This window comes from Ictalurus furcatus, chromosome 5 (assembly GCF_023375685.1).
Source record: "Ictalurus furcatus strain D&B chromosome 5, Billie_1.0, whole genome shotgun sequence".
In the NCBI taxonomy this organism is placed as follows: Eukaryota; Metazoa; Chordata; class Actinopteri; order Siluriformes; family Ictaluridae; genus Ictalurus; species Ictalurus furcatus.
The window spans coordinates 18,963,485-18,982,820 of record NC_071259.1 but is presented as its reverse complement, the minus strand read 5'-3'; the positions used below and the strand labels follow the sequence as shown (position 1 = coordinate 18,982,820).

The window sequence follows — 19,336 nt, the reverse complement described above, 5'->3', positions numbered from 1 at the left end:
AAATTATTCAACCTCCATTGCAAATCAGGTTTATTGTTAAAATTGACAGATTTTCAGCTGTTTGCAATGAACAAATCAAACAAAAGCAATTTAAATAGTTCAACACAACGTAAGCTTCAAGTGGTTTCCTCAAATTCAACTGAAAATGCAACTTATAATGACTTCTCCAGTTTCAAAATTATTCAACCCCCTGATAGAATCCCTCACAACAGCACAAATAAGCAAAACAGGTGTTGTCTCAAGCACAGCTGATGCAACTAATCAAGGGCTTCATTAATTGCACCAGGTGTGCTTGAGCTGGAACATGAAATACCTGAACTGGCTAGGGGTAGAAAGTGTGTGAAATACCTGGACGGGGCAGAAAAAGGAAGCTATCAACGGCTACAACCATTATTTTGATAGTTATAATATCAGAACAATGAGCTAGCTTAGACATCAAAATAAACAACATACCAGAAAAACTGCAAAGAGCCCCTTGCTGAGGGTCTGTTAGAACCGTTTACAGCACAACTGGACGTGGCTTTACTACTGAAATGTCAAAGTGTGTACATGTTCATGATGCTCAACTGTCATGTCCAAAAGCTGTTTTATTTATCATCAAATAACTCCATAAAAAGCTTTTAAGATAAGATAATTCTATATTAATCCCCAGAAGGAGAAATTTATCATGAAGAAAAATATTGGGGGAGATATTAAGTTAAACTGAAATTGTAAAAAAATGACAAAATGCTATTCCTGAAAATAATGTGTGGAGATATAACTTAAAATGTAAGTTTGGGTCCTTTCCCACTGATTAACATGGGAATGGGTGGGATTAAAAATTGTACTGCACACAACCTCTAAAGGGCCTCAGAGACACCTTTGTGTCCCTGTTACGAAGTCCACCCATATATACAGTACAGTAACTGGGTGTGGCACATTGAACTTATCGGTATCTGTTTAGTGATCCAAATATTTGTATTTCTGTTTGAATTTAAATATGAAGAGGGCATGACATAAACTAGAAGGGGTTTTCTGTAATTAAATATGAACCCAACCACTATACCCCTGAAAACAATGGAAATCACTGGTAAAACCTAGAGGTAGAAACATCAGTACTGTCAGCACGGTCTGTAAATTCTGACTCAGAATGTTCCTCAACATCAGCTACATATCCTTAGTTCATAATTGGTCTCAAATAGAGCATGGGACTCTTGGGCATGGGACTGCATGGGACTCTTTTTTTTTTTAGAAATAAATCCTGCTTTTTATTTTTGTCTGTTCCTGCCTACAATATTTTCTAAAAAAAAAACCGTAACAGTTACTAGGAGTAAATGAATGAACACAGTAAATGTATCGCACAGTGCCACACATTTATGTTAATGGTCATGTGGTCTTCACTCTTCACCACACAAGATAATACTTTATTAATCCCCAGACAGGGATTAATAAAGTAATAAACGTTGGTCATATCTGACAGCGTGCATGTGCTAGAATAAAATTATACTTTTATATAAGTAAAAATTATACTTTCGCTCTTGCAGCATTTTGGTTGCATCCCATGGAATTCGAATCCCAATGCACACCTCTAATTTCAACCTTTCCAGCAAGTGTTACAAAAAAGAGGGATTAGTGCACCTCTTATCTGTTAAGAACACATTATCTGTTCATTCTGAATTATGTGTTTGTTCTGTTACATCCCTATTCACTGTGGTCTGCTCAGTGCAACTATAAACAATTTGCCACTGGGAACAAAAAACAACAACAACAAAAAATAAAACCCACAGAGTTGTGTTACAGTTCTGGGATTTTTGCCTCATAGTTAATCTTGATCTTAACTGGTAAAGTTCTTAATTTGTAAAACATTCTTGTATTGGGCTTGATTGGTTGCTATGAGTTTTAGTCTTGTCTTGGTCTTAACTACAAGACTGGTTTATTAATATTTTAATTGGAAAATCTGATAAAACTGGACAGATTACCCACTATACAGATAACTTTTATGGGCAGTGATTAACAATTGCCAGATGAACAATTTCCCTCCTTTACAGTGTACTAGCTATAAATGCATTTGATTTCACCAAGTTACTGGTCATGACCTGGAAATAAATATATATGAACCACACTCAACTCCTTGTGTCATAATCCTGACCTCTATGTTAGACTTTGAGGGGAAAACCAATATTCCTCCTCTGCAGTCTTATAAACCTCAATCAATACTGGTCCACCATCTAAATTAAGAAATAGATATACACCAGTGAAGAAACTGTCTCACTCAGTGTCAGACTGGAAATCCAACCTTGAGTCGGTAAATAAGCAATTCATACAATTTTAAAAGTGAAACTCAATCATTTTTCAGTACTTTCAAAGTAAATGATCTTGTTCCAGTATTTTGTAGATTATGCATATACATGTCACAAGTATTTGGTAGCATTTAACATCACACACTCTCTTGAGTGTGCATATGTGCTTTAGTGACATTGTGTGAGGTTGTGCAACCTCTTTCGGTGTTTTGTAACTTACTGCATGCAAGGGATGCGGGGGGACACTCTCAGTTTACACATTTTGACAGTGCAATCCATCCTATTAGTCAGTACATTTACTTGAACAACAATAATCTGATATTAACCCGATTAAGACGATACTCTGATTAAGAAACTACCATGTAAACAGTGATTTCTGATTACCTTAATCCGACTAAAGTCACACTCAAAGTAAACACAAATCGAACATCGGACGGCGTGCCGTGGGGACATAATGACGTGTGCCGTTAATTGATCTATGTTCTATAACATGTAAAACAGGAACATGAAAGGAATATTCTAAAAGCAACTCATGTAAAAACCTTAATCACAATATTGTCTTATTCAGAATAAGGTCAATAATTATATTATTGCTCTCCATGTAAACGTAGTCAATGTCACTGTTTCCTTTATCTACAGCCTGACTCACCTGGTCTCAAAAATTTGTCACATACACTCACTGAGCACTTCATTAGGAATGCCTATGCATCTAGTCTTTCATGCAATTATCTAATCAGCGAATCGTATGGCAGTATTTCAATGCATAAAATCATGCAGGTTTGGGCCAGCAACTTCGGGTAATGCTCACATCAAATATAAGAAACTGGAAAAAATGAGATCTCAGTGATTTTGACTGTGGCATGGTTGTTGGTGCCAGATGGGCTGGTTTGAGTATTTCTATAGCTGCTGATCTCCTGGGGTTTTCACACACAACAATCTCAAGAGTTTACTCAGAATGATACAATAAAGAAAAAAACATCCAGTGAGCAGCAGTTCTACAGTCCGAAATGTCTTGTTGATGAGAGAGGTCAACAATGGACAGACTGGTTTGAGCTGATAGAAAGGCAACAGTAACTCAGATAACCAATCTCAGACATCTCAGAATGCACAAAATGTCAAATCTTGAGGAGGATGGGTTCTAGTTCTGTCAGCCAAGAACAGAAAACTGTGGATGCAGTGGGCACAGGCTCACCAAAACTGGAACGTCAAAGACTGAAAAATGTAGCCTGTTCTGATGAATCTCCATTTCTGCTGAGGCACACAGATGGTAGTCTCAGAATTTGGCTCCAACAGCATGAATCCATGGACCCAACCTGCCTTGTGTCAACAGTCCATGCTGGTGGAGGTGGTGTAATGGTGTGAGGAATGTTTTATTGGCACACTTTGGGCCCATTAATACCAATCAATCATGGCTTGAATGCCACAGCCTATTTCAGTATTGTTGCTGACCATGTGCATCCCTTTCTGCCCACAATATATATTACTGCTACCCCGACTAAAGATTTTCTTAGTCAACTAGTAGTCGTTCATTAAGGCCATTAGTCAACTTAATCGAACATTTAATTTAATTACAGTGTCGTCTGTAAAGTTGACGGTGCGGAGACATCTCTGCAGTATAGTGGATAAGCCTAGAGAGAAATGCACTTTAAGTCAAATATGTCAGTATGATTAACTTCCACACTCTGCACGAACATTTGGATAATGTAACGTAATAGCGAACATTTATCTATGTTAAGTTAACTTAGTTAACCTTAACGTTAAAATGAGCGGCCATGTAAAGTGGCTAATGCTAGGCTGCTACTTACATGTTTTAAATGATAAGACATAATCGATGTTGATGAATGATAGATGAACATTTGCCTGCAGAGTTTGCAGGCAATATTTTTGGGGTCATCCCTAATGTTTTCAAAATGATCACACATTTTTGATTTTCTTCCTGACATAATTATTAGCAGGTGGATCAGCCAGGCCAGCCGTGTTAGCGAACTTTCCGTCACTGACTGCATGACTTCGCCACTTCCTGTGGAAACTTTTTTTCCTGCAACTAACTGACCAATGAGAATTTAGTCGACCAAGCCTCTTTTAATGGACTAACGATTAGTCGACTATTATAGGGCAGCCCTAATATATACACTTTTTTTTTTCTCTTTCCAAATATGATGCTGAAGTTTTCTAATGACAGCACTACAATTTATAACGTGTTCAAACATCAAGAGTTACATGAATGGTGGAATTATAACTAACATGTAATGTTTTGTATACTTAGCTATGCCATTTTATGACTATGTATATTACATAATGAAGCATGTATTAGAATGAACAACTTAATAATTTATGAGCTAACTTTCTGCTGTCAATTTCATCATTCATCTGCTTATATTTTCTGGCACACATCAATAGAAATATATGAGTAAATACATTTCTAGCTAAAGGAGACTGAAAGGGAATCAATCTTAGCTATCTGCATGATGTTAACACTAAAAATGTTTTAATGCCTTTAGGCTATTTGCCAGAAAAAAATGTCAAGACGTTGTTGATTTCCTTCTCACAGAACTTGCAGTACTTTTCACTTTTTTTCAAGTGGTTTTATTTTTGAATTTGAAATTGAATTCTTTTTCAGTGACTGATTAGGCAAAAAGACAATTTTTGTGTGATTGCCAAGATAGCTTTAGTTTTTCCATCTAGAAAATGTCTTTTGCTTATTCCATCAGCATAAGTAATCAAAAATCTAACAGCCCAGCATTATCAGACACAGTGATTTCTAAATAAGGTGCAGAATATGGAGCCCACATTATAGCATTATATGGAGCCAGTACATTAATGTATTACTACAGAAAAAGATCAAGAAAATAACACACAGACCTACATAGATGGCGCTTCTGATTATAGGCCAGATCACCCAGTCATTTTGCGGGCTTATGTATAACTTTACATTTACAGATATCAAACCTTTCATGACAGTTTATAAAATTATCGCAATATTGCATTAAGACCTTATTACATTGCTGAAAATAGCTCTCAGTCAAACGATTTTCAAAGGCAAAAGTCCTTATGCTGCCCTCCAAATGGGACACACCTATTCTGCTAGCATAAACACTGCCCAAAAAAATGCTGCTTACCTTGCAGCCTCATTCTAAATGAAACATTGTAGCAATCTTGTGTGTGATAAATACTTTTTAGGACTGTCATATCTGCTACAGGGTAACAGCATGACTGCTTCATGCTGTGAGTTTCTTCACAAGCTAAAACAACAATAACCCTCTTGAAGGAACTTTGCTAACGTGGGCGTCTTAGCCCAACATGCTCCACTGTGCTACAGAGAGATTAGTCTTGTAGTGATATGAAAAGCCACACAGCAGCTTTAACCAAGAAATGCTGCTACAGTATTATCTCCTAGATACCTTTAAAAAAACAATCAGGTGACCCTTTGTAGGTATAGCAGTAAATTCTGAGCTTAACATAAGTTTCAATCAGACAAAACATATAATAATAATCTCATAACATCTACTCACATCTACTCCATCACCAATGCCTCAGGAACTCCAGAGGACACACATTACACTATATTAAATCAGAGCTGACAGCTCTCCATGCGGCCGAGAATGCACTAATAGTAAAGTCAAGAAATGAAACATGTCTCACAATTAATAGCTTATTAATTTCCATTAGCTCCATTACAGACAACACAGGACACCACATACCAACAGAATCAAATAAAGAAGAAAAGCCTTTGATTGGGAGGAACTTAAGATCGGAACAACTCTTTCTTAAGCGATTAACAAATGCAAATAACAGATAATGGAAACCAGTATTTCTGCAAGCATCAGCAAATTGAACTGGATAATTCTTGTACCACCATTAAGGGAGAACAAAAGCTAAATATTAAAGCATTGAATATGAATGCAAAACTAAACAGTCTTGAAAACAGTCCAGAAAGTCCAAATACCCCCAGTGAAGATGGCCATTAAAACCAAAATTAAAGAAGGACAAAACACAGTGAGACAGAATAAAATGACTGACTGTATTAGCATAAATGTAAATTACAAGAAAGCATAAAAGCCTATAAAAATGGAGAGCTTTTTTAAAAATATAACAAAAACCATTCAAGTTTGTATATTAATGCACTTTGTGCAAAGCTTAAATTACAGGCTATACAGTCAACTCCCACTGCAAGCTTTTGAAGCCTAAATCTTGTTGAATTGAATCAGCAATTCAATCTTGACTGAGTTTGCACAAGAGGTCAAAATCGCAGACAGATCATGCGCTGTAGACACTGCCGGTTGGACAGTGGGTTCACCTTTTGTCTGTCCATATCAGCTGGGGACACTGATATGGGGACACTTTATAAGTTTGAGCTGAGGACACTGTTTGGGGACAAACATGCTGGGAGCGCACACTCACATTACCTTAAATGCAACTTAAGATGGCACATAGTATGCTAGCTCAAACTGGGAAGTACTGTGTTATTAATTCATATGTTAAATGTTAAATTGCAGTCATATAACTTGTGTAAGTATATTGATTTTACTGTTGTCACGACACGATCTTATAACTTTCAGAGCTACCATTTATTAGGTAGTTGACACTGGCTAATCCATCATATTATTCAAAGCAATGTAAATATAATCAGCTAATGCTAATGTACCAACAAAAAATTTAATGGAAAACAGCAGTCAACATTTGCACTCATTACAACACAATTTTTGATGCTCTGCGTGATTTTCATCCAGCTGACACTTGCATTAAATTACCCATCTGAATGAATCTTTTATGCTCCATTCATTCTGTTGGTGGAGTTTGTTTAAAAAGGACTGGCTAACATTACCAAGCTACTTCGAATGTTAGCTGAGGTCATACAGTCAATTTTATATTGTTATGAAATTTAGTTAGTGTGAGCTGCATGGTGTTATTCCATCACTTTGTTTGCTCATGTTGGTTTGCTAGTTATAATATCAGCACAACAAGCTAGCTTAGACATCAAAATGAGCAACATACTGGAAAAACAGCAAAGAGCTGGTCTGTTAGAACCGTTTACAGCACAACAAGACATGGCTTTTTCATTGAAATGCCAAGAGCTTCCGGAGGTGTGTTGGAGAGGGTGTGCATGTTCATGAGGATTGACTGTCATGCTCAAACCTGTCAATCACCTCATCAGCCACACACTTTTATTTATCCTCACATAACTCATATCAAATGCATTTATTGCAAAGGAAAAATATTGGGGGAGATACCAAGGCCAACAGAACTTGTAAAAACAACAGAACACTATTTCCAATAATCAAATAATTTTTGGAGTCACTTAAAAGTAAAAGTAAGTTTGTTTCATTTCCCATTCACTTACATGGAAATGGGCGGTGTTAAAACTGCAGCCAACCACTAGAAGGTCTTAGTGACCCTCTTTTTCTCTTTTTCACGTCTGCTTCAACGTGCACACATATACAGTCACTGACACAAACACACCCCAAAATTTCTCTCCTCCAGCCATTTTTTTTTCCTGATTTGTCTTTTCTTATGAACACCTAGTCATGCAGTCGAGCACTTTCAGCTCCAGACTGATCCAACCATGTGCAGCATAGAGCACAGGAGGTCCATCTTACCCACCGCTATCAGATTATACAACAATCTATCTCTATACAATTCTTTTCACTCTGTTTACAACTTATTCTTGATTATTATAGCAATGGCTATAACAAAAAATGGGAAGTGCTAGTCCATAACAGTTAAAAAGAAACACTAACACACTCTTTTCTTCTTTTTATCATTGTTTTAAAAAAATAATGTTGAAAATGTAGGTCTTTTCAGACCTGGAATACCTTTTAACACTTGGCCAGACTGTTGTCTTTGGTAAGCGTTCCCTTAAGAGTTAACCTGTTCATGACTTTTGTCACCTTAGGGTTAATAAAGTAACGAGTAGCATTTGATTGAAATGATCAGTGGTTGTCAGTTAAGGATGAGGGAGAGGATAGGATACCAACCTTGTTTCTGCAAATAAGCATTACTGATATAAGCTAGAATGTGGTTGGGAAATAGCTGCAACACTATTTGGCTAAAGGAACCACAACCAAACTGTTTTGGCTAAGCAATCATAAATGAACTACTGTATCGCAGATTATGGCAGTGTCTGTTCTCATCAGAATCAATTAAATAAATCCATGCAGGGCGTGCTGTTAAAGGAAAATAAATAGCAGGGGAGGGGGTGTTATATGTTACATGTTACATGACGCCATATTAAAAAAAATATATATCTGTTTATAGTTACTACAATGTTGTGGACCATCCTCAAAACAAGTTAGCTCCCATTATCACTTAAATTACAGCAGCTATAAACAGTAGTTCCATCACTATATTGAAGTTAATAAAAGAGAAAAATGCAACTTACTTCTGAGAAACTGTAACACCCAACATCCTCTGTGCTTAGACTTTCCCATGACAGAAAACATATATGAACAGCTTTTCTTCTGTCTTTTTTTTTTCTTTCTGTCTTTTTTTTTTTTTAAATAAAGTACTGACACTGGAGACAGATTGGAAAAAATTCCCCTTACAGGAAGCTTCACCATATTTGTTAAATAACATGCTTGTTAAAATCTGTTTATTATTAGACTTTGTTTATTTGGAGTGATGCCACTGGAGTCCTTGTGAATGAGTTGTTACTATACAAATGATAAAGTACTAGAATGAGTTCGTGAATGTAACCTGTGACTTGAATTGCAGCCCACACTACTGTCAGAGCCATGTTGTTATAGTAAATGAATCAACTATTTCAACATCAATCTCCAATTAGAAATCAAAACAATACTTTAGTTAAATTACTAAAATGAAAAGAAATGTATTTGAGACTTTTTAGAACAATTTAAGGCCTAGATTTTTGCCAAATGTTATGCTTTTTCTATACTACCTTGTATGTATGCTGCTGGAAATCAGTATTTGCCCCATGCTTAAAGATTTTAGATGGCAGATTCTATAGGAAGCAGTGTGGGTGTCATATGGTACCTCTGAGAAAAGATGTCTCTGTAAGGGCTGCCGTGCTGCATGGCAATGCCGTAGCCTCTGTCTGGTGCATTATTGCTCACAGTGTAGAAGGAGCAGTCCTCATCGTTAATGGCCACATACTCCAGCACAGCTGCATCCCACACAAATGCAAAGCGGCCGTACTTTACCTGAGAGAAAAAAAAAAGGGGGGGGGGGGGGTTGTAGAGGGACAACACAATTGAATGAGAAACTTTAAAAAAAAAAAAAAAAAAAAATATTTTCAAAGACAGCCCATCTGATAAATATGCATGGAGATAAACGAATTATAAAATCAAACAGGAAGGCTGAAAGACTCATTTCAAATAATGCAAACAGGTGCTGACTGTATTGGTAAGAATACTGGAGAGGGAAAAGTGTGCTACTGAAAAGCAAAATTTGCTTTCAATATAAACACAATGTGGCCCTCTGTCTCCTTTAACTAGATGCCAATGATAATGAGTGATAATAAGGTTATAAAAACTCAATGAAAAAACAAAACTTAATTGGACTATTTTTATCAGCTAAAGACAATGGCACACTTTCCTAGGATGGAACTAGAGAAAAAAAAAATAACACGGTCATATCAATCACCCATTAACCCTGTTGCTGATATCATTCTGTCTCTTATACTTATAACATAAAATTCTAGATTAAAACTTAGATTTGGATTGTTCTTAAGGACACAAAATTCTTCTTTATTTTCCATATTTGTGATATATGATGCAGAGCTGCATAAGAACCTGAGAGCTTTTAAAGGGTTAAAGGGTGAAAGTACAAAAAGAAAAGAACATGTTCCTTTTCTAAAAGCCACACCATGCAACTTCAGTCTGGTTTCATCAGCATCTTTGTCTAGCATGCATCCCATACTGATTGCATGCCGGCAGACAGAAAGACAGATATTAGTTTGCAGTATGTAAGGTACTGCCTTAAGCCATTCACATAAAAGAAGTCCTTTCTCCTCAAAGAGAACATTTCAAGGTTAGGCTTTATGCAAAAATCAGTGGACCCTGACACTATGGCTTCTTTTACAGCATATCTGGATCTCAGGTGAAGTTACTTTGAGTGCTTCATGATCTGGGATTTTTCAAATGATCTGATATTAGCGTAAAATGAATGATTATTGCTTCACTTAAGTTAAATATAAGCAGATAAAGACAGAAAAAAGCCCTCATTTCACATCCATGGCATGCATCTGACATTTAAACATTTTCAGGGTCCACTCATAAAATTTGCACACGTCTGCAATCAAGCTAGTTTAGGAAATCATAGAGAGAGTGAGAGTAATTTCAGAGAAACTGCCAAGTACAAACATGCATAAATATCTTACTTATTGCACACCGTCTGACTAGCTCAAGCGTGTAGCTAAAGGTCATTATGTACTACTCTGTCAATTTGTTGATATGAAAATGTGATATAAAAGCTGCTTCAAGCCAATTCCCCAGCGGATTTATATTCATTCAAGTTTTCTCATGAAAGAAGGAGCTGCAACACGTCTGCAACCACAGCAGTCACAACATCAGCAGTTTAGGAATTCAAATTAGGTCTACATCCCCATTTGTCGTCTTATCTCTTTTCATCTTTGCTGTAACTTCCATGTATGAGTGCATTACTCTAGCTGTAATTACACAATATCTGACACTAGATCAGTGTTTCTCAACCAGGGATACACGGACCACAAAGGGATAATTACAGGGGGTTCGTGGGATTGTTTCGAATTTTTAAAAAAATATATGTATAAGTGGTATTTATGTTAAATACTTCATAATATCATTTAATAACATTTAATAATTTTAATTTACATACATTAGGCCTATTCAATTTCAGAAAAGCTGCAGACTTACTGTTTTTTTACATTACACTATGCTTAGTCATGTGCATTCACAACTCTTGCACTAATGTATCTCATTCTTAAGTACTGTTGATCTGTGTTCACCATGTCATTATTAATGCAAGTGTAATTTTCATTGTGTCCAACATCCATCCATCCATCCATTTTCCATACTGCTTATCCTACACAGGGTTGCAGGTGAGCCTGGATCCTATCCTAGGGAATACAGGGGACACCCGGGATGGGGTGCCATCACATCGCAGGGCACATTCACACACTACGAACAATGTTTGGAAATGGCAATCAGCCTACAATTTATGTCATTGGACTGGGGGAGGAAACCGGAGTACCTGGACGAAACCCCTGAAGTACGGGTAGAACATGCAAACTCTGAGCACACAGGGCGGAGTCAGAATTTGAACCCCCAACCCCGGAGGTGCGAGGTAAACGTGCTAACCACTAAGCCACAGTGCTCTTAGCACTTACTTGTGCTTAACTCTGAAAATCAGGGGAACTATGTATTTTATTTTAAGCCTAATTTCTCATTTTCCTGCAACGACAAAATTGTAGGCATGCTTCCTTCCCTGCTCTTTAAGTGACTGTGTAAGAACACTAAATTGAAGTCCAGAGCCCAAATGGAGTGCATTTAGGCATACCAGAGGCAGCTTCCATCGATTTCATTTCAACTGACCTCAGGAGGCCAGGGTGGAAAACATGCAGATAGCACAAAAGCCACGGCTGCATTAGAGTGAGTCTGGGCTACAGAAAGGAAACATAACCAGAGGACCATGACCCAGAGCAAAAAACCTTGAGGTCTGGCAAAAAAGGAAAAGAATGAAAGAAAGAGAGAGTGGGGTTGCTGGTTCTTGAGACAGAGCGCATTAAGAAGAGGATGATGAAGCAGGTCTCGGATTGAGAGTGTTGCAGCCTGCAGTCATGGCAATCAGGGAGGTTTGATTCTAATTGTGCCAAGGTAATTTGAAGCAATTTTCCCATGAACAAACGATGCTGTGCACATCCTAATCACATCAGTATTTTCCAGGGGAACACACACACACACACACACACGCACCCACGCACACAACGCTCTTGTGAGATTCATCATATCTACAGTACAGCTGTTTAACAGATGCACAAACATACAAACACACAGACATTACAGGCAACGCTTTAATATATATATATATATATATATATATATATATATATATATATATATATATATATTTAAACCTGTGGCTATATTCACCCTCAGATATTTATTATCTAGTCATCAGTGTGAGCCTAGCAGAATTACTCAGCTAATTAGCATCCTGAACAGATAATGATGTACATTCAAAGCTTTTGAAACTAGCAACCTCCCAAGTGGCAACATGATGGATCATTTTTTTCTTCTTCTACTTCTTTTTTTTGTTTGTTTTTTTTTAACTATTAGTGAAACGGCTATGTGAAAAACAGACACCATATATAAAGCAGAAATATTCAAAAGGAAAAGGTTAAAATCAAATGTCAATGGGTCATATTCAGAGTTGAGTAATGCATGTGTGGTAAGGCATTAATAACAAAACAGTGCATATCAGTATGCAGGTCTCAGATATAACTATAGACATATGCACTATTTGGTCAGATAAACAGGAATTATCTGTGGGGTGGAGTTTATCAAAAACAGAAGTGTTTCATTTATGTACAATTCTGACCACAAGTTTAAGCCCATACTTCTTGGTGTGTAGGTAGTATGCATAGGTGGTATGTGTACAAGAGAACATTGCCCAGAGCATTACTTTACCTCTACCAGCTTGCCTTCTTCCCATAGTGCATCCTGGTGTCATCTCTTCCCCAGATAAGTGATGTACACACACCTGGCTGTCCACATGATGTAAAAGAAAACATGATTCATCAGACCAGGCCACCTTCTTCCATTGCTCCATGGTCCAGTTCTGATGTTCATGTGCCCATTGTAAGTGCTTTTGGTGGTGAACAGGGGTCAGCATGGGCACTCTGACCGGTCTGTGGCTATGCTGCAAGTTGCGATGCACTGTGTGGTTTGACACCTTTCTTTTATAGCCATCATGAACTTTTTCAGCAATTTGTGCTACAGTAACTCTTCTGTGTGATCAGACCAGACAGGTTAGCCTTCGCTCCCCAACTGCATCAATGAGCGATGGGTGCCCATGACCCTATCGCTGATTCATAAGTTGTCCTTCTTTGGACCACTTTTGGTAGGCCCTAACCACTGCATACTGGGAACACCCCACATAACCTGCTGTTTTGGAGATGATTTGACCTAGTCATCTAGCCATCACAATTTGGCCCTTGTTAAAGTCACTGAGATCCTTACACTTGCACATTTTTCCTGCTTGCCACACATCAACTTTGAGAACTGACTGTTTACTTGCTGCCTAATATATCCCACCCCTTGACAGGTGCCTTTGTAACAAGATACTCAATGTTATTCACTTCACCTGTCAGTGGATTTAATGTTCTGGCTGATTATTGTAAATGTTTTGGACAAAGTAAATTCACTCAATGAATTATGGATTGGCATCCGAGAGAGATATTAAATGCATAGATATGACATTATGAATGAATTAACCATTTGAATTGTCCCTCTAGAGGCCATTGTTTAAAAATGTTGTGTGCACAGAAGAGATTACAGGAGAAACATTATAGTAATAAAATACTAATCACATGGTTATTAATCACACTAATCATATTTTAATAATCAGAATGGGTCAACCAGAAATTCAATATATGTGCCTGAGTAAGCTGACCCTAAATACAAAAACTTTATTAATTGTAGAACAGAAAAAAAAAAAAAAACCTGCCCCAAACTGGCAACCTCGAAGGCATGCACTATGAGAAATTTAATTTAATAATCTGAATGGTCTGCCCAGAAAACCTTTCAATATGTAAATTCTATCTAAGCCGTATCTCTAATTTTCCATGTTCTGTGACACACTTGCTCCTTTGAAAAGGAGTTACCCTTTAACATAGCTTATTTATTCACTTTTCCTGTCCTTCTCTCTCCTTTCTCTAAAAGATACTGTACTTATGTGTAGACATAGAAACAGCCAATCCAAGTAAATATACTCACTGGTTTACATCTCTTTAGATGAGTTTAGATATATTAGAAATTTTAAGCTATCTGATTTAAAATAAATATTCTAATTATTTCCTTTTGGCTTGCAAAACAAATATATGGATTATATATGAACCACATGAATGTTAGTGAATAAAAAAGTAGAGCTTTAAAAAAAAAAATTAGTGTAATGAGTAAAAGTCAAAAGATCTAACTAAAAGAAAAAGTATAGCTCCATGCCATATGTGCAAGATCTTCTGATTTTAACCTTTTCATGCGTGAATTATGAAATCCTGATCAAGGATTTTTTTCTCTGTGTGTTTTTACTCTTCTTTAGGCATAAAAAATTATTTTACCATCATTTTACTTTTAAATACATTTTTCAAAAAGTTATTGTTAGTGTCCACTCCAGTGGACTGCATGCGTACAAATGAAGAATTAGTGTCCACTCTAGTGGCTGTCATGCAGTTATTCTACTGAAATCCTTTCTATAGCCAGAAAATGTCTTTTGAATAGCTGTAAACTGTAGTAATGACTATGCATGAAAGGGTTAAGAGGTTTCGGTACAGCAGCAAAGTAAATGTACTTCATTATTAACCATCTCCGATGATAGGTATAAAAACAACCTAAGCATGCCTTTGTTTTAATACACTGACATTTGTGTTTACACCACCCTTCTTCAGGTGTACTCCTAAAAGGTCATCAGCAAACATAAATTAGCTTCAGTGTCAGCATATTAGCTGAACACAAGAGCATGTTTGTTAATAAAGAAAGACATTTCTCCTAGGAGAACATCCAGCCACCTGTGAGGAAGCCAGCCCTTCTTGCTTTCATGCTGGGTTTTCTTTTGATAAGTCTCAAGCCTTAAAGGTTTGATGTTAACACCCCAGGTCAAAGTACATATCATCTTGTTTTTGCTAATCTGATTTTCCAACAGCAGAATTGCTTCTGGGGTGAAATTGTGTACTACATGAATGGAAAGATGATGCATGGAACCAATTACACACCATGTGTGGTATTCTAAAAGAAAGTCTATATATCAACTAAGCTCTATAAATTTAGTTATATAAACCATACAAAACTAGGTCTCATGCCCACCAATACTCTATTCATACATAATGAATAGAGTATGAATCTTCTCAAAATTCAGTATTGTTAAATATATTATAAGAATATGCAGAGTTGCCAGCATAGTTAACAAAAAAAAAACCTAGCTGACATAGAGAGAGAGAGAGAGAGAGAGAGAGAGAGAGAGAGAGAGAGAGAGAGAAATGTATATGGGTGGATTAGACAGCTACTTTTTTTTCCCCAGATATGTGCCAAGCAACAGTAAGAAAACAGTGAGAAAAAAGTCTGGTGAGACTGTTAATTAATAATAAGCAGCTACTCTGACCATAGAGACCACAGTCCCACCCACTTGGTTTCTATATGCAAGGCTTGTGAATTCACAGGACAAACTGCTACCAGAAGCAAATGCGTCTTTCACATACAATTTAAAAATTGTAAATGCTACAGCTAAACTGTAGATGTTGTCACCTTTGGAATCATAAAGGAATATCTTAAAGACATGCCAAACAGTTTCACTGTTACAAGGTCCTTGGTGTAATATTTATGAGAAGACCAATCCAATCAATGAATGGAACTGGAATGCTTTAAAATTGGCTGACTCATGTTGACTACTGTAGAGGATATCAGGGGGTTAGGGTTGTCAGATGCATGACAAACCAGCCCACTGCCATTTAAAGTGCCCCTATTATGCTATATTAAAATACCTAATTTTGTTTTAGAGGTCTCATAAAATAGGTTTCCATGCATCCAAGGTCAAAAAACACTTTAATTTTCTCATAATTTACATTGCAGCATCACCTCTTTTTCTCAGTGTCATAAATGATTCGCTCAAAGATCCGTTCACTCTAAACTCCTCCTTTCAGAGAGCCTACTCTGCTCTGATTGGTCAGATGTCCCAGTCAGTTGTGATTGGTCTACCGCTTACAGCATGTGTCAGAAAGGAAGCGCCCAGTACCATATTTAAATTTCAGATCAGGAATAAATGTCGTTGGTTTTACCTTATCAAGTTGAGCCCGAGTCTGATAGTGATACATCGGAAGATCAACCCAAACCACCATCGCAAGCACGACGAGAACAGAACGTTTCTCAGTGGTAAGTTTATATGTAGTTTGACAATAACGTAAGTTAGCTGGTTAGCAGAGGCCTACAGCTGTGCAATGACTGTACACGTATACAACACAAAACTACCCATTTGGAACACTCGGTAGAAAACATACACACAAATAATTAGTCATACTAACAGGTGGTGATCCAGAGGGATCAAGATGGTCCGAATAAAGTGGGTACGGCCTCGTCTTTAATGAATAATCATTTCGCAAATCCCACGTTGACTTCAGCTAGATTTGAGAAGCAGTCATCAGTGAAATGACTGGAACACAAACGAAGGTTGGAGTTGCTGTGGTATCATTTTAAATGATAAATTTAAATTTATACCAAATTTAAATTTCTACCCACTGACGCTTTACATCCTCATCCTTTGGGAGTCCATGCAAAGTGGTTTTGCTTTTGCAGCGCAGAAAACAATGTCTTCTAGACATGAACCTAACTCTTTGAGGACACAACTACAACTGTAGTGCTTGGGGGGCGGGTCAAAGTACACGTTGTTCACGAGCAGCCAGTGATGATCAGTGGTGGGGTTTTTGTTACAAACCTACGTAGGTTAGTACAGGAAGTAAGTCTGGAATTACTGACGACTCGTTTCAGGCTCTTCAGAATCAATTCCTTCTTTTGGGACTACAGTAACTCCACTTGTCATGCACTTTGATTTTTTAACCTTAGCAGACTTTTTACATTCACAAACAGCTCTATAACACACTACATGAAAGGTAATAATTGAAAAAGCATAATAGGGGTGCTTTAAAAAGATCCCACTGGGCCCAATGGTCAATATTCCAGACCTCTCCGATTCCATATTAAATCCACAATCATGGCTATCATTGCCAAATACAACCCCACCCTCTCTACCCCTCTGGAAGTTTGTCCAAAAATTGGTTCTACCTTCATAATACAGCTCACCATATGTTTTCCCATTCTAAATTACTCATGGCCAGAGAAATGAGGAGAGTGAATTATTTGGAGTAGAATAGAGTAACTTTAATGTGTGTATTTGGAGGAGGATGGTTGAGCAGTAGTGTGTTTCTAAGGAAGGCTCACACACAAATGGCTGGTTCTCAAAACAGGCTCTCTGTGGAATAACACACAAAGAGAAGCAGAACTGTGAAGACTTCCTCTCCAGTTCTGCTCCTCCTCCTCCCTTGGCCTTGAGCTGTCATTAGTGTTTTATGTCTTCTAGAAAACTAAAGAAAAGCAATTAACAGTTTATCATAAAACATATGCAGATTGGCAAACATCTCTTCAAAGACACAAGCTGGTATGGGAGAGGGGAATAATTAAGGACAGATGTTTCATAAACAGTCCAGGACCATGCACTGCGGTAGAACCGAAACACCATTACTAATATAAGACAACATAAATTGTTTTTAAAATGACACTTGCGTCCTGATGACGCAAAATAAAAATTCAAAACCTTTTTTGATAACCCATGTCTTACAGTGGAACTGCCATACTGTCAGACCTCATATTCACTGCATGTCCTTCATAAATTAATAGTTTCTTTTCTTAAAAGCTTTTGTGTGTAAAAGGATGAAAACTGTTTTCTAATACTCTGTTTTATCATGAGACATTTATATTTTTCATTTGTTTCTATTGTGATGTGCAGACGATCTTTATATTAGTAAATCTGAAAGAAAAAACCTTGGCATCTTATACTTCTTCTTCCATGTTTTGATAAATCTATCAGCCATCTTATTGGCAGCATGGGAAGAGAACACACTTCTGTAATTGGTAGTGGAAATGGGAGCATTGAAACAGTAGGCAGAGTGTATAAAAATGTTTTCCTCTTGTACTGATGTGAAACTGGTGACTGTGGGAAAACCCCTGAATATTCAGCTCTAAATGAGCCACAGGACCAGATGTACAAAGTTGTTTGTGCATGGTTTAAGCATAATCAGGCCACATTCTGTGCTTATATAGGAAATGGGCATACTTAAACGTAAAATTTAAGCACTGTGCATCATAATTGGGGGAGGATTATGGAAAAAGTGGAAAGCCGGTGCAAAAACACGTGGAGAAATAAAAAGTATGGTTGACTCTGGGCAGTTCTCCCATGACCAGATGCAAATCAGCACCTTGCTTGCCTTCTCAGAGGTTTATAGGCAGCGTGAGCAGATGCATGACTTTTCCACAGAAACTGGATACTTTTAAATTGTTATTATTTGTTTATTCCTTCTCATTTATATGATTAATTATGAGCCATGAGACCATTTTAGGACCTTTGTGAAATAACTATTAGGGAAACTATGTCCTTTACTGCTGCTTGTCCATTGGCCTGTAGTTTGCAGATCTGCAAATCGTAATCTGGCAACCTTGGTCATACTACACAAACATGTACATCAATTTTCTTAAATCTAACAAAGAAATTCATCATATTAAACAAAGTTTTGTGACATTAACAATTTTCTAAAGCGTTAATCATTAAAGAAGCTTCAGTATTTAATACAGCAGCAACACATAACTACCACAAGAAAAATGTAATACAGTAATGCCTTTCAGAATTAAGTAGTATTTAGTATTAAGAAGTAATAATATCCTCTTTAGCTACTTTCTTGGAAGGGTTTTGAATGCTCTATGGCATAACGTTTCCATCACTTCACAGCAGCTTTTAAACCGCAGTTTGCTCCTCACACAGAGTGCTGCAGTGTAGGCAGTCTCAGGCATGGTATGCGTAATGAGTTACAGCTATAGTAAACTGAATGTTAATTTCATATGCATTTTGAATGCATTTTGCGACTGCATCAGACCGCATCAGACTGCCTTTTTACATATGCACATCTGGCCCTCTGTCTCCTCAAGTGTTCTCTGTTAATAACTGAATAAATGAAAGACTACAGATAACTATAATGGCAAATTCAGCCTTGAAAATGAGTCTGCATATAAGCCTCTGCATTTCTTTGATCTTTTCTGCCAACACACTGGAGTAATAAATAATCCTTCTCAAAAGTGGGCGAGTGGCAA

At 37.2% G+C, this 19,336-nt stretch overlaps 1 protein-coding gene across 2 annotated transcripts in view; it reads right to left on the bottom strand.

Annotated features, from left to right (window-relative positions):
- grid2 (glutamate receptor, ionotropic, delta 2) overlaps positions 1-19,336 on the bottom strand; it is a 517,533-nt gene that overhangs the window by 16,153 nt on the left and 482,044 nt on the right. For both annotated transcript variants that reach the window (XM_053625025.1, XM_053625026.1), the window contains one exon: positions 9,270-9,436. In XM_053625025.1, coding sequence (XP_053481000.1) covers positions 9,270-9,436 — 167 coding nt within the window. The remainder of the gene's footprint in view (positions 1-9,269; positions 9,437-19,336) is intronic.